This window comes from Rhinoderma darwinii, chromosome 2, assembly GCF_050947455.1.
Source record: "Rhinoderma darwinii isolate aRhiDar2 chromosome 2, aRhiDar2.hap1, whole genome shotgun sequence".
Classification (NCBI taxonomy): Eukaryota; Metazoa; Chordata; class Amphibia; order Anura; family Rhinodermatidae; genus Rhinoderma; species Rhinoderma darwinii.
This window is the reverse complement of record NC_134688.1, coordinates 80,436,449-80,450,653: the sequence shown is the minus strand read 5'-3', so window position 1 is coordinate 80,450,653 and position 14,205 is coordinate 80,436,449. Positions and strand designations below refer to the sequence as shown.

The window sequence follows — 14,205 nt, the reverse complement described above, 5'->3', positions numbered from 1 at the left end:
CCCGCGGCGCTCAGTGGCCGCGGGCAAAAAAACGCTGCGAAAATCGGCGTGCAGGCAGAGGAAAATCTGCCTCAAACTTCCAGACAGAATTTTGAGGCAAATTTTTCGCCTGCAAAAAACTCTGTGTGAACCCAGACTTAGGGCACGGCCAGACATGGCAGAATTTCTGTGGAATTCTCCAGCGGCCGTTTTTTACAGTTGTTTCAATACATTTTCAGGCAAGTTAGTTCAGACGTTGCGGAAAACTCCGTTGCGGACCATATGCTGCAGTGTGGAATTTTCTCTCCGCAACATGCACTGACTGTTGCGGAGAAGAAGCGGAATTTCACTGTGGATTTCAGCCTTTGCAATGCAAAAACTGAAATCTGTGGCAAGTCCGCTGTCTTTTCTGCAACGTCTGAATTACCTGTTAAATCTGCAAATGTTGGCACAGATTCGTTGCGTAATTGCCCCAAATCTGCACCAACATTTGCAGCGGAAAAACTCTGCCACGTCTGGCCATTCCCTTACTGTGGTTTCAAGGATAAAGCATTACAATTATTTTTTCTTAGAAGTAATTATTTGTGCTAGGTCTGTAGAAAAGTTAACTACGATATACCTAATACAAGCGGCTTAAATCTCTGGTCTGGTATTGTGAAAAGCATTGCCCATATACCTTCACATGTTGTTATAGTAGGGTAATGTGTTCATGTCATCACATATACAGGGTTATATCAGTTAAATTAAACATGTTTATTGAGTTAGACAAAGGTCCCTAAAACCGGTTTTGGACTGGTTTTAGCTCATGCTCCAGACATAGGCATTCCCTTTTTATGGGGGATTTCAGTCTCTGAAGTTTAGAATGAGTTTCTGCTTTGTAATAGGTTAATGTTTGAGTCCTGCTATGTTATTGAGGAAGCATACAATGGGTATAAATAAAGTTACAGATCATCGGCTATTCAGAGCAGGCACTTTGACAAACTATCAATTTGTCTCTGTGTTAAAACTCTCCAGCGCGCTGAACAATTTGGAATCTCTGACCGACCTGGACTTCGATAGCCGTTGCCTATCACCTAAAAGGAGGATACTCTAACAATGTCTTTGCTCTTGCAAAATGGCAAAAATTAACTTTAATGCCTCCATGCGTCGTATGCTAATTAGGCAAAGAGTCCTTCGTACCGGAAAGTGTCCTGTACTTTTCTTTCTAGCGCCTCCCCGTTCCCCCCCTGCATGAAGTGGCGGGTGACACAGCAGCTTGTAAGAGACATCGGAGAAGTGTAGAGGGGAGGGAACGGGGAGGCGTAAGAAAGAAAAGTGAAGGATACTTCCTGGTGCGGAGGACTCTTTGTGCCTAGTTAGCATACCGCTTGTGGAGATATTAAAGTTGATTTTTGACATTTTGCAAGAACCAAGACATGTAATAAAGGTATGCGTTACTGCTTTTTACAATATCAGACCGGAGGTGTTAGCGGGGGAAGGGAACTGGTGACAGACTCATTTAAGTACTAAGATGTTTACTCCTTCATGTATGCCAATGTAAGGATCATTTTATATCCATATTAGCATATTTATAATCCTCTCTTTCTCATTATGATTTAGGAACAGTTGGTGGCCACATTGTAACGTAATTTTTATCTCTGCAGATCTTCTGGATTGGACCTTTTGTGGGAGCCATCTTGGCCTCCTTGATCTATAATTATGTACTATGTCCCCAGGAGCAAAGCTTTTCTGAGAAGCTGTCTGTGCTCTTAGGAAGAATGCCAGCCATGCGAGAAGACAGAGAAGAAGAAGATTGGGAAGAAAGACAGGAACAGCCCAGGAGAAAATCAATGGAACTTCAAACACTGTAACATCTACTGCATCTGGTTGATGGAAAAATAACTGTGATGTCATTCTAACTTGTCATATCGTATAATAAACTATAAGTGAGATACAGGATAGGTTAGAAAATATTAAAGAATGAAGGAAATACATTATTTCACATAGAATACATTGCACATTGCATACACTTGTTGAAGATGGTGTGTTTCATCAGTAGGTGCCCTATCTCATTCACTTTAACCCCCTCCAAGCTTTATTTAATAATACATATTAGTGACCATGAGCTATAAAAGCTTTGTAAAAATGGATTCACAGTCGTATTAGGTTTGTGAATCCACTTTTAATATAATACTACAGTTGGAATTGCTTTTTTGTTCACTGTCCATTACTGTAATTGTAGATCAGTATTATTACTACAATAATGTAATGTCATTTTATAGCCTGTCTTGCTTTATATGATAAGATTGTATTTAAATGCCACCTGGCTAACACACTGGGATGAGTGTAACTATAACTATAGCAACTACTATAAGGGGCCAAGGGATTAGGGGGGAACTCAGGTGCAGGAACATTGTTCTTATTTGTGCGGACAAATACATGTTGGTGGCTTTCTGCTCTCTAGCTCTACTATGTGGGTTCTTTATGGCACAGACGATCTGCTATATGACGTTTCCAATCCTTGGAATATTTATCTGTTGGTTGCACTGCTACAGTCCAGTTTACTGTCTGGAAGAAAAGGGTCCATTCCTATATATGCCACTGGGGCCCTTTGAATTCTATTAATGTCCCCAGTCACTGGCCTTCTTCTGCTGTATCTTAAGGCTATAAAAATGATGGTGCAATATACTAACAATATGCAATCGTAGAAAAAGCTAAAACACTGGAAAACACTGTCAGGGTATGTGCACACACACTAATTACGTTCGTAATTGACGGACGTATTTCGGCCGCAAGTCCCGGACCGAACACAGTGCAGGGAGCCGGGCTCCTAGCATCATACTTATGTACGATGCTAGGAGTCTCTGCCTCGCTGCAGGACAACTGTCCCGTACTGTAATCATGTTTTCAGTACGTGACAGAAGTTCCACGGAAAGGCAGGGACTCCTAGCATCGTACATAACTATGATTCTAGGAGCCCGGCTCCCTGCACTGTGTTCGGTCCAGGACTTGCGGCCGAAATACGTCCGTCAATTACGGACGTAATTAGTGTGTGTGCACATACCCTCATACTATTAGAGTATGGACAATGGGAGATTGAAACTACAATTCCATAATAAACATTGAAAACTGAATTTTAGGCCTCCTTCACCCTCATCACTTTGTGTGTGATTTTGGCCTTAAAACGCCAGCGTTCTTAAAATGTGACATGAGTTTTGTTCTGGCGTTTTTTAAGTCCTATAGAGAAGCCAACCCAGAGCATGCTGCATTTGGATAAAATGCCACTACCCACAAAATTGCCTCTAAAACGATACAAACCGAAAGGCGGTTGTATGAAATAAATGTTATATTTCACTATAGACTTTAATATAACATCTGGCAGCATTAAAAAATTGCATAAAAGAAACAAAAAATACTGTTAAAGGGTAATTAAACATTCAACAAACTTCTGACGTCATAGTGACATGTCAGAAGTTTTGATAGATAGGGGTCTGAGCACTGAGACCCCCACTGATCAAAGCTTCTGACATGTCACTATGACATCTCAGAAGTTTGTTGAACGTTTAGTTACCCTTTAAGACACCACAAAAAACACAGAAAACCGCTGTGTGTGAATCTAGCTTTATGGGTTCCTGTTTTGAAGTTTCTTGTGTTCCTTTATTTGTGGCTCTCCTGCAAAACCCACCTTCTATTGAGTTTATGTTCCTATGTTATATTTTCTTGTAGAATTTGTAGAATATGGCTGTCCTGCCAACATAGCATCAACATTACCATAAATTATGGTACTGCCGTGCTTCCCTTTTAGTCCTTCCACTTGTATATATATCCAGCTTCCGGTTTCTGTAGCGTTTATTAGGTTTTCAGAGTTTCACCTAGACGTTGATATACTCATTAATGAAGGAAAAATCAGATGCTGAAACCTTTATTTGCACAAGTTCTGTGGTCACTCCACGTGCACCAATCCAATGTCTTAATTTTTACATCTCTTTATAACAGCAGTGTATCTTTCCTTTAAAGAGGGGCCGTCACTTTTCTGTTATTTAATATATATTTTTTTGCATACATTTAACTGGTCATTGTAAGAAACTGTATCTTGGAAAATTTCCAATTGTTTGGGGATAAAGCTTTGATTTTGGCATAGAAGAATGGGTCTCCACTCTAGTCCATGGGGTGAGTCTAGTATATCACCTCATCCTTATTCAGGTCAATGGAGCTGAGTTGCAATACCAGACATATTTCATGGATAAGTGAGAAGCTGCTTCTGGAAAGACAAAAAAAACCGATATCCTAATCCTGGACAACCCTTTGCGTACACACACATGTGGCAGATTTCGATGCAGAAGTTTCTGGGACTAAAAATCAGTTCCATTCATCTGAATGAAGCTTACAGAACACTTGCTGCAGAAACAACCCTATTCAGATATAACTGATTTTCCATTGCAGAAATTTCTGCAACAAAATGTCTCGCAAGTGACTGCACTCTTTTAAAAAAAAAATGCATCTCCAACGTAAGAATACTGACGAAACTGGTAGAATTTAGATCAGCATTCTGCATCAGTATTTGGAAGCCAAAACCAGGAATGAAACAGAAGTCGAGAAAAAATTAGAATGGAAAGATTTGTACCACTTCCGTATTTTGGATCCACTACTGGTTTTGGCTTACAAATACTGGCGCAAAATACTGAGCAAAATACTGCCGTGTGAAAGTGGCCTAATTCACGTATTTCTCTTCAGTGTGCTGTCCATTTTAAGAACGGACAGCACAGTCACTGACTCATGCAATTCAATGGGGCTATACACACATCCATTTTTTTTCATGGAGTGTGGTTCCATTGCGAGAAACTCACAGCATGCCCTATTCTGGTCCATTTTTGCAGACCAGACTCGCCTATCAAAGTCTATGGGTGCATGAAAAAAAAAACTGTAAATGCCTGTATTGGGAAAAAAATACAGATGAGAAAAAACAGATGACACGCGGAAACCACACGGACGCAAAACGGACATTCATATGGATGAGAAAAGTTCAGTTGTTTGCAGGCTTGTGTCAATAAGGGCTTAGTAGTTAAAATACAGAATCTGGTAGGTGACAGGTTCTCTTTAAGGCTGGGTTCACACGAGCATGTTACGCCTGTAAAGTACGGAACGTATTTCGGCCGCAAGTCCCGGACCGAACACACTGCAGGGAGCCGGGCTCCTAGCATCATAGTTATGTACGATGCTAGGAGTCCCTGCCTCTCCGTGGAACTACTGTCCCGTACTGCAAACATGATTACAGTACGGGACAGTTGTCCGGCAGCGAGGCAGGGACTCCTAGAGTCGTACATAACTATGATGCTAGGAGCCCGGCTCCCTGCAGTGTGTTCGGTCTGGGACTTGCGGCCGAAATACGTTCCGTCCTTTACAGGTGTAACATGCTCGTGTGAACCCAGCATAACTGCTTAATGTTCCTTTCTCTACTTCAGAATGTCTAGGTGAAAGTCCCCAAATCTGATTCCTTATTCCTAGAAAGCCTGTGTTGTAATATTGACAATCTATATTCATAGAACGCCATCATATTTCGCAATACTTTACAATTCAGAGGGAACATGTACAGACAATATCAGACATTGCATAGTGATAAAAGTAACTAGCAAATCAAACAAGAAGAGTAAGGACCCTGCTCGGAAAAGCTTACAATCTGTAGTATACTTCTTGACAATAGTAAGTGTTCTTATAATAATAAATGTCTCTGCTTTGTGTTATGTATTTTTATATGCACTTATTATTAGGTATGTATTTATGTTTGTGTGTATGTGGATAAAATATTGCCAGTAGCTACACACTGCCCATTCACTGACAATAAGCGTGTTGACAATAAGCTTGGTTGCAAAACTTTTAATCAAGAGCAAAGATAATTTGTACTATGCTGCATACCACTCTGGTTTACTTGTACTATAGGTAGTTGAACAATTCTATTTCTTAAAACAGACTTATGGGTGGAAATCACAGAACATTAGACATGCTCAGGATTCTAAATATGAAAGGCTTTGTACATATTTGATGTAATTTTGTTTTATTTAAAGGGTAACTAAACATTCAACAAACTTCTGACATGTCATAGTGACATGTCAGAAGTTTTAAACGGTGGGGGTAGCTGCAGAAGCGTTCGGGTGAGCACAATCCGATTGGTTACTGATCGGCTTTTCTCGGAAAGCCGATGTAACGGTGTACGGACTCAATAGAAAGTCTATGGGTCCGTACTGCGTTACATCGGCTTTCAGCTTCGTTTTAGGAATCGGTGGGGGTCTCAGTGCTCGGACCCCAACCGATCAAAACTATCACGATCACTATGACATGTCAGATGTTTGTTGAAAGTTTAGTTACACTTTAATGTATGTATTTTGGCATATTAACCCCTTCCCGACATTTGCCGTACATGTACGTCATGGAAAGCATTGACTTCCCGCATCTTGCCGTACATGTACGCCGAATGTTTGGGACCGGCTCAGAAGCTGAGCCGGTGCCATCATCACCGGATCTCAGCTGTATCTTACAGCTGACATCCGGCTGTAACGGCGGGGACCGAAATTAGCTTCGATCCCCGCCATTAACCCCTTAAGTGCAGCGCTCAAACGCGATCGCTGCACTTAAGGTGTTTGCAGCTCATCGGAACCCCAATAATGAAATTGCCGGGGTTCCGGTGGCTGCAATGGCAACCGGAGGCCTAATACTGGCCTCCCGGTCTGCCTAGCACCGAAGCCTGGTCAAGATCCGCCCGGCGGCGGAGCCTGATCGGCTTCCGTAGGTGCCGGCAAGATGGCGCCGGGTCAGGAGCTGATCCGGCGTCATCAGCGGTGGAAGTCAGCTGTACTGTACAGCTGACATCCACCTGTAACGGCAGTTACCGGAGCTAGCTCCGATCCCTGCCATTAACCCCTTCGATGCAGCAATCGAAAGCGATTGCTGCATCGTAGCGGTTACTAGCAGATCGCCAGCCCTGACAGGCAATCAGGACTGGCGACTGCTGTTATGGCAACAGGAGACACAATGGTCTCCTGCTCTGCCATTACGGAAGCCGATTTAGGCCCCGCCGGGAGGCGAAGCCTAATCGGCTTGCTGTCAGTGACTGACTGACAGATCTAATACATTGCACTACATAGGTAGTGCAATGTATTAGAAAAAAAAAAATCTGACCGTTGGACCTTCAAGTCCCCTAGTGGGACTTGAGAAAAAGTGTAAAAAAAGTATAAAAAAGTGTAAAAAAAAGTGCAAATAATAAAAGTTTGAAAACAATAAAAGTTTCAAGTAATCAAATAAAACACAATCCCCCTTTTACTCTTATCAAGTCCTTTATTATTGAAAAATAATAATAAACCATATGTATTTGGTATCGCCGCGACCGTAACGACCTGAGGTATCAAAATATTATATTATTTATTGCACGTGGTGAACAGCGTAAAAAAACCCGTAAAAAACGTTACCAGAGTTTCTGTTTTTTAGTCACTTTGCCCTACAAATGTTAGAATAAAAAGTGATCAAAAAGTCGCACGTATCCAAAAATGGTACCTATAAAAATGATAGCTCGTCCCGCAAAAAACAAGCCCTCATACACCTCCGTCGACAAAAAAATTAAAAGTTATGGTTCTCACAACTTGGCGACAGAAAAAATACATTCTTTTTACAAAAGTAATTTTATTGTGCAAAAAGTTGTAAAACATAAAAAAGTGCTATAAATTAGGTATCGCCGGAATCGTACTGACCCGCAGAATAAAGTTAACATGTAGTTTACAATGCGTGGTGAACGCTGTATAAAAAAAAACGAAAAAAGCTGTGCCAGAATTGCGTTTTTTTGTTTGCCTGGCATCACAAAAAATAGAATAAAAGGTGATCAAAAAGTTGCATGTACCCCAAAATGGTACCAATAATAACTACAGCTCGTCCCGCAACAAACCAGCCCTCATACCGCTACGTCTATGAAAAATAAAATTAGTTATGGCTCCAATAAGTCAGGAAATAAAAAAAATATGCAGTTGTGCCCGAGGGGAACATTTCTTCTGTTTGAAGAGGCGATTTATCAAGGACCTAAAATTAGGGAACCAGGAAAGGGAGGGCCCAAACATATCCGCTGGAAGCGACGGTGCCCGTATTATACCAGGACAACACTTCCTAGCAAAATTCCCCAAACTACAAAGGCGCGGAGTGTGGATCAAAAGGGGGATAATAAAGGACGCCATATATCAGTGCGACACCGGCCTGTGCAGAAAGGATTGCTTCACAGCGTAACACACATCTATGGATTATTTTATTGTTTTTTTTTACCCCATTATTATACCACCTGACTATGCCCCTTATATACTCCGCCCGGCTTACATATGCCCTACATTATAAACGGAAACACCAGTAAGACTCCAAACAAAACTACTACCAAGCAAAATCCACGCTCCAAAAGCCAAATGGCATTTCCTCCCATCTGAACCCTACAGCGTGCCCAAACAGCAGTTTCCTTCCACATATATGGCACCGTCATACCCGGGAGAACCCTTTTAGCAATTTTTGGGGCGTGTGTCTCCAGTGGCATAAGCTGGGCACGACATATTTGCCACTGAATGGCATATCTAGGGAAAAATATAAATTTTTAATTTGCACCATCCACAGCGCATTGATTTATGGAAAAGACCTGTGGGGTGAAAATGCTCACTACACCCCTTAATAAATGCCTTGAGGGGTGCAGTTTCCATAATGGGATCACTTCCCAGGGGTTTATTTTTATTATTTCACATCTGAGCCTCTGCAGTTGTGAACCAATACTTTGTAAATCGCCAAATTAGGCCTCAATTTTACATGGTACGCTTTCACTCCTGAGCCTGGTCGACTGTCCAGGCAAGAGATTAGGGCCACGTGTAGGGTGTTTCTAAAACCAGGAAACCCAGCATAATAATTAGAGAGCTGTCTTGTTATGGTGGCACAAGCCGGGCACCACATATTGTCCACATATCTGTGGAGAAAATCCCAGTTCACACTAATTTCTACAAAACACCTGCAGGGTTAACATGCTCACTACACCCCTAGGTAAATGCATTGAGGGGTGTAGTTTCCAAAATTGGGTCACTTCTGGGGGGTTTCCACTGTTTTGGGCCCACAGGCGCCCAGAAACCAATCCAGCAACATCTGCACTCCAAATGGCGGTCCTTCCCTTCTGAGCCCTTCCGTGTGCCCAAACAGCAGTTTATGACCACATATGGGGTATTGCCGTACTCGGTAGAAATTGCTTTACAAATGTTGGGTTCTTTTTTTTCCTTTATTTGTTGCGAAAATGAAAAAATTTGCGCTAAAGCTACGTCTTATTGAAGAAAAAGGATTGTTTTTATTTTCACTGCCCAATTCTAATAAATTCTATGAAACATCTGTGGGGTCAAAATGCTCACTACGCCCCTAGATGAATTACTCAAGAGGTGTAGTTTCCTAAACGGTGTCACTTTTTGGGCGTTTTCATTGTTTTTTCCCCTCAGGGGCTTTGCAAATGTGACATGGCCGATTCACTGAAGTGATAAATGAGTAAAATATAACTTTATTTTATAACTCTCTAAAAACAGGGGTACAATCACCACTGTGAAAAAGCCCCACCGTGTGTATTAAAAACGTATTAAACAATAAATAATGAGTCCTGATTCAGTTTTTGACCCCAAACCACACTAGAGTCCGTGACAACCGCACCGGAAACTCCTAATGCTAAGGTATACAACAATGCTATTTTTCCCTATGCTAAAATTCCTCATAACAACCGACCCTACGCGTTTCTATACTTATCATCAGGGGTCTGTAGCTTGGTCACTCTGGCCGAGATGCCAGCGATATTAGTTCAACAGCAGATATTCTGCTGTACCCCACGGAAGCATGCTCATAGATGTCAGCGGCATGCTTCATTTCGGGACTCTGAGTTACTATAAACAACTAACTCCTCCCCCTGTACTCGGCAGCGCCAACCGAAACAGCCAATCACACTCACCCACCGAATTCGTGACGCCTGTCCATGTGACTCCAGGCTGTCAGCTGACAAACCCGGAACCAACATCGACCGCATCAAAAACGAACGCGCAGGCGCAGTGGAGACCGCAGACGCATCACCCATGCTGCCAAGAACTAGCCATCATCAGAAAGGAGTATAACGATATTAAAGGATTTGGATAGATATTGCGGATCAGCTCAAACCCGCAACTGGACTGCCATTGATAAAAAACCTTCCCTGTAAGTACATATTGTATAGATAAATGTAGTGTCAAACACACAACGAAGTATAATTGAAACATCTGCTGAGAAAGACTTTGAATGTTAGCCCAGATAGCAATATGCATTTTACCTGAAACAACACCTGACATAACAGCCATAAGTATTTGGCTGCCTTGAAAGGATAAACAGACGATAAAAATGCATATTTAAATAAAACACGCATAATTTGTCTGCTTGTTTAAACCCTCTGGTTGTACACCCGCCAATCTATAAATCCACTGGGCTTCTTTACGCAGAATGAGGTTGTTCCAGTCACCTCCCCGTTTAGGAGACCTTATGAGTTCAATTGCCTGAAATTTTAAGCACTCTGCACGACCCTGATGTTTAGCGTGTACATGTTTGGATATAGAAGTATCCCTAGAATGCCCAAACAGCAGTTTATGACCACATATGGGGTATTGCCGTACTCGGTAGAAATTGCTTTACAAATGTTGAGTTCTTTTTTTTCCTTTATTTGTTGCGAAAATGAAAAAATTTGCGCTAAAGCTACGTCTTATTGAAGAAAAAGGATTGTTTTTATTTTCACTGCCCAATTCTAATAAATTCTATGAAACATCTGTGGGGTCAAAATCCTCACTACGCCCCTAGATGAATTCCTCAAGAGGTGAAGTTTCCTAAATGGTGTCACTTTTTGGGTGTTTTCATTGTTTTTTCCCCTCAGGGGCTTTGCAAATGTGACATGGCCGCCGCAAACCATTCCTGCTCAATGTGATCTCCAAAAGCCAAATAGCGCTCTTTCCCTTCTAAGCCAAGCCGTGTCTCCAAACAGCCGTTTATTAGCACATGTAGGGCATTGTTTTACTCGGGAGAAATTGCTTTACAAATTTTGTGGTGCTTTTTCTCCTTCAGTCCTTGTGGAAATGAGTAAAAATAAGCTAAACCTACATTTTCTTTGAAAAAATTTTGATTTTTATTTTCAGGGCCTACTTCCAATAATTTCTGCAAAAAACCTGTGGGGTCAAATCGCTCACTATACCCCTAGATAATTTCCTCAATGGGTGTAGTCTCCAAAATGGGGTCACTTGTGGGGGGTTTCCACTGTTTTGTCCCCTCAGGGGCTTTGTAAATGTGACATGGCCTCCGCAAACCATTCCTGCTAAACTTGAGCTCCAAAAGCCAAATAGCGCTCTTTCCCTTCTCAGCCCTGCCGTGTCTCCAAACAACCGTTTATTACCACATGTGGGGTATTGTTTTACTCGGGAGAAATTGCTTTACAAATTTTATGGTGCTTTTTCTCCTTTAGTCCTTGTGGAAATGAGAAAAAAAATCGCTAAACCTACATTTTCTTTGAAGAAATGTTGATTTTAATTTTCACGGCCTACTTCCAATAATTTCTGTAAAAAACCTGTGCGGTCAAAATGCTCACTGTACCCCTAGATAATTTCCTTGAGGTGTGTAGTTTCCCAGATGGGGTCACTTTTGGGGGATTTTGACTGTTTTGGCACCGCAAGAGCCCTTCAAACCTGACATGGTGCCTAAAATTTATTCTAACAAAAATAAGGCCCCAAAATCCACTAGGTGTTCCTTTGCTTCTGAGGCCGGTGCTTCAGTCCAGTAGCACGCTATGGCCACATGTGGGATATTTCCTAAAACTGCAGAAACTGGGCAACAAATATTGAGTTGCATTTCTCTGGTAAACCTTCTGTGTTATAAAAAAAATTGTACAAAAAATTTATTTCTGCAAAAAAATATGAAATTTGTAAATTTCACCTCTACTTTGCTTTAATTCCTGTGACATGTGTAAAGGGTTAAGACATTTTCTAAATGCTGTTTTGAATACTTTGAGGGGTGAAGTTTTTAAAATGGGGTGACTTTTTGGGGGTTTCTAATATATAAGGCCCTCAAAGCCACTTCACAACTGAACTGGCCCCTGTAAAAATGGCCTTTTGAAATTTTCTTGAAAATGTGAGAAATTGCTGCTAAAGTTCTAAGCCTTGTAACGTCATAGAAAAATAAAAGGATGTTCAAAAAACGATGCCAATCTAAAGTAGACATATGGGGGATGTTAATTAGCAACAATTTTGTGTGGTATAACTGCCTGTCTTACAAGCAGATACATTTAAATTGAGAAAAATGCTAATTTTTGAAATTTTTCGCTAAATTTTGGTGTTTTTCACAATTAAATACTGAACATATCGAGAAAATTTTGCCAGTAACTTAAAGTCCAATGTGTCACGAGAAAACAATCTCAGAATCGCTTGGATAGGTGAAAGCATTCCGGAGTTATTACCACATAAAGTGACACATGTCAGATTTGAAAAATGAGGCTCGGTCAGGAAGGTCAAAAGTGGCTAAAGAGGGAAGGGGTTAAACATATTTGGGTAAGTTTTGATCAATATTAGTGCTAGATAAGCTGTCAGAGGCATACTAACAGTTTTGGCTTACAGCGACGATAAGCAGCTTCTACGTAAAGTGGATACATAGAAGCTATAGCTCTAAAACTAGGCCTAATTTTTTATAAAAATATATTAGAAATATGTTTAATATGTAAACAAAAAATACAATAATTGAATAAAAATCACATTAAAGGTAGACATAGCCTTTAACCCCTTCCCGTATTATTAAGTACATGCAGGTCATGGGAAGGGTCCACTTCCCGCGTTGTGTCGTGCATGCACTTAATGGTGATTGTACGTGCACAGAAGCTGTGCCCGTGAGACCACCGCAGGATCCCGGCTGTAACTGACAGCCAGGCTCCTGCTGCAATGGCTGGAATCGGAGGAGCCTCTGATTGCAGCTGTTTAACCCCTTAAATGCTGCAGTCAATAACGACGGCAGCATTTAAGTGGTTTGAGAGGGAGGGGGCTTTCTTAATTACCAATAGGAGGCCCATGAACGCGATTACCCGCCGCCAATGGGTTGCCATGGCCGCCGGAGGCCTAACAAAGTCCTACCATGACAATATGTCTTATTAGGTTGTGCCATAGGCATGGCATGTCAGGTTTACATTGACAATCAGTAATGCTTTGCTAAACTAAGTATACCAAAGAATTATATCAGCGATCAGAAGATCGCGTTGTGAAGTCCCCTAGGGGAAATAAAAAATTGAATACGGTAAAATAAAGTTTATTAAAAATAAAAAAAAGTTTACAGTTAAAATAGAATAAAAAACATTTTTTTCCATAAAAAGCAGTTTCATTTTGTACAAGTCTAAAAAAAATACACATATATAGTATCGCCACGATCATAACAACCCGAACAATAAAGTTAACACTTTAAACTTTAAACTTAATGGTGAACTCCGTAAAAAAAATAATAAAAAAAAACAATGCAAATACCGCTGCAAAATAGCTTTTTGCCATTTACCCCCAAAAAATATAATAAAAGTTAATCAATAAGTTCCATGTACTCCAAAATAGTACTAATAAAACTACACCTCATCCCACAAAAAAAGCCCTTATATGGCTACATTGACAAAAAAAATACAAACGTTACGGCTCCTTGGAACGTGGCGATGCAAAAAGAAATTGATTTTGTTTCAAATAGTTTTTATTGTGAAAATATAGTAAAACATAAAAAAACTTTACATATTTTTAAACATAAAAAACAATGCTGGAATAGTTGTTTTTTTCAATTCCCTCCCATAAAAAAGTTAATAAAAGTTAATCAATATATTATATGTAGACCAAAAGGGTGCCATTCAAAAATAAAGTTGTCTCACAAAAAACAAACCGTCATACGACTATGTCGTTGGAAAAATAATAGTTATGACTCCTGGAATGCTACAATGAAAAAATGAAAAAGAATGCCTAGTCATTAAGGCCAAAATAGGTCTGGTCATTAAGAGGTTAAAGTTCCTATTAGACCTTATTGATGATATGTCCTGTGTGTGTGCAATGGTAGTAAAAACGATTATGATACAATTACATGTTCTATATAGATGGAAGGTGGACCCTCAAAAAATGTATCTACTATGGCGGACCCAAGTAACTCCAGACCAATGCTGGTCATGATCCTCAAAAACCACAAGCAAATAAATGT

General features: G+C 40.6%; 1 protein-coding gene across 1 annotated transcript in view; it reads left to right on the top strand.

Annotated features, from left to right (window-relative positions):
* LOC142740660 (aquaporin-2-like) overlaps nt 1-2,144 on the top strand; it is a 40,927-nt gene extending 38,783 nt beyond the window's left edge. Inside the window, exon 4 of the mRNA XM_075850071.1 lies at nt 1,623-2,144. Coding sequence (XP_075706186.1) covers nt 1,623-1,829 — 207 coding nt within the window. The 3' untranslated portion in view covers nt 1,830-2,144. The remainder of the gene's footprint in view (nt 1-1,622) is intronic.
* The last annotated feature ends 12,061 nt before the right edge of the window (nt 2,145-14,205 follow it).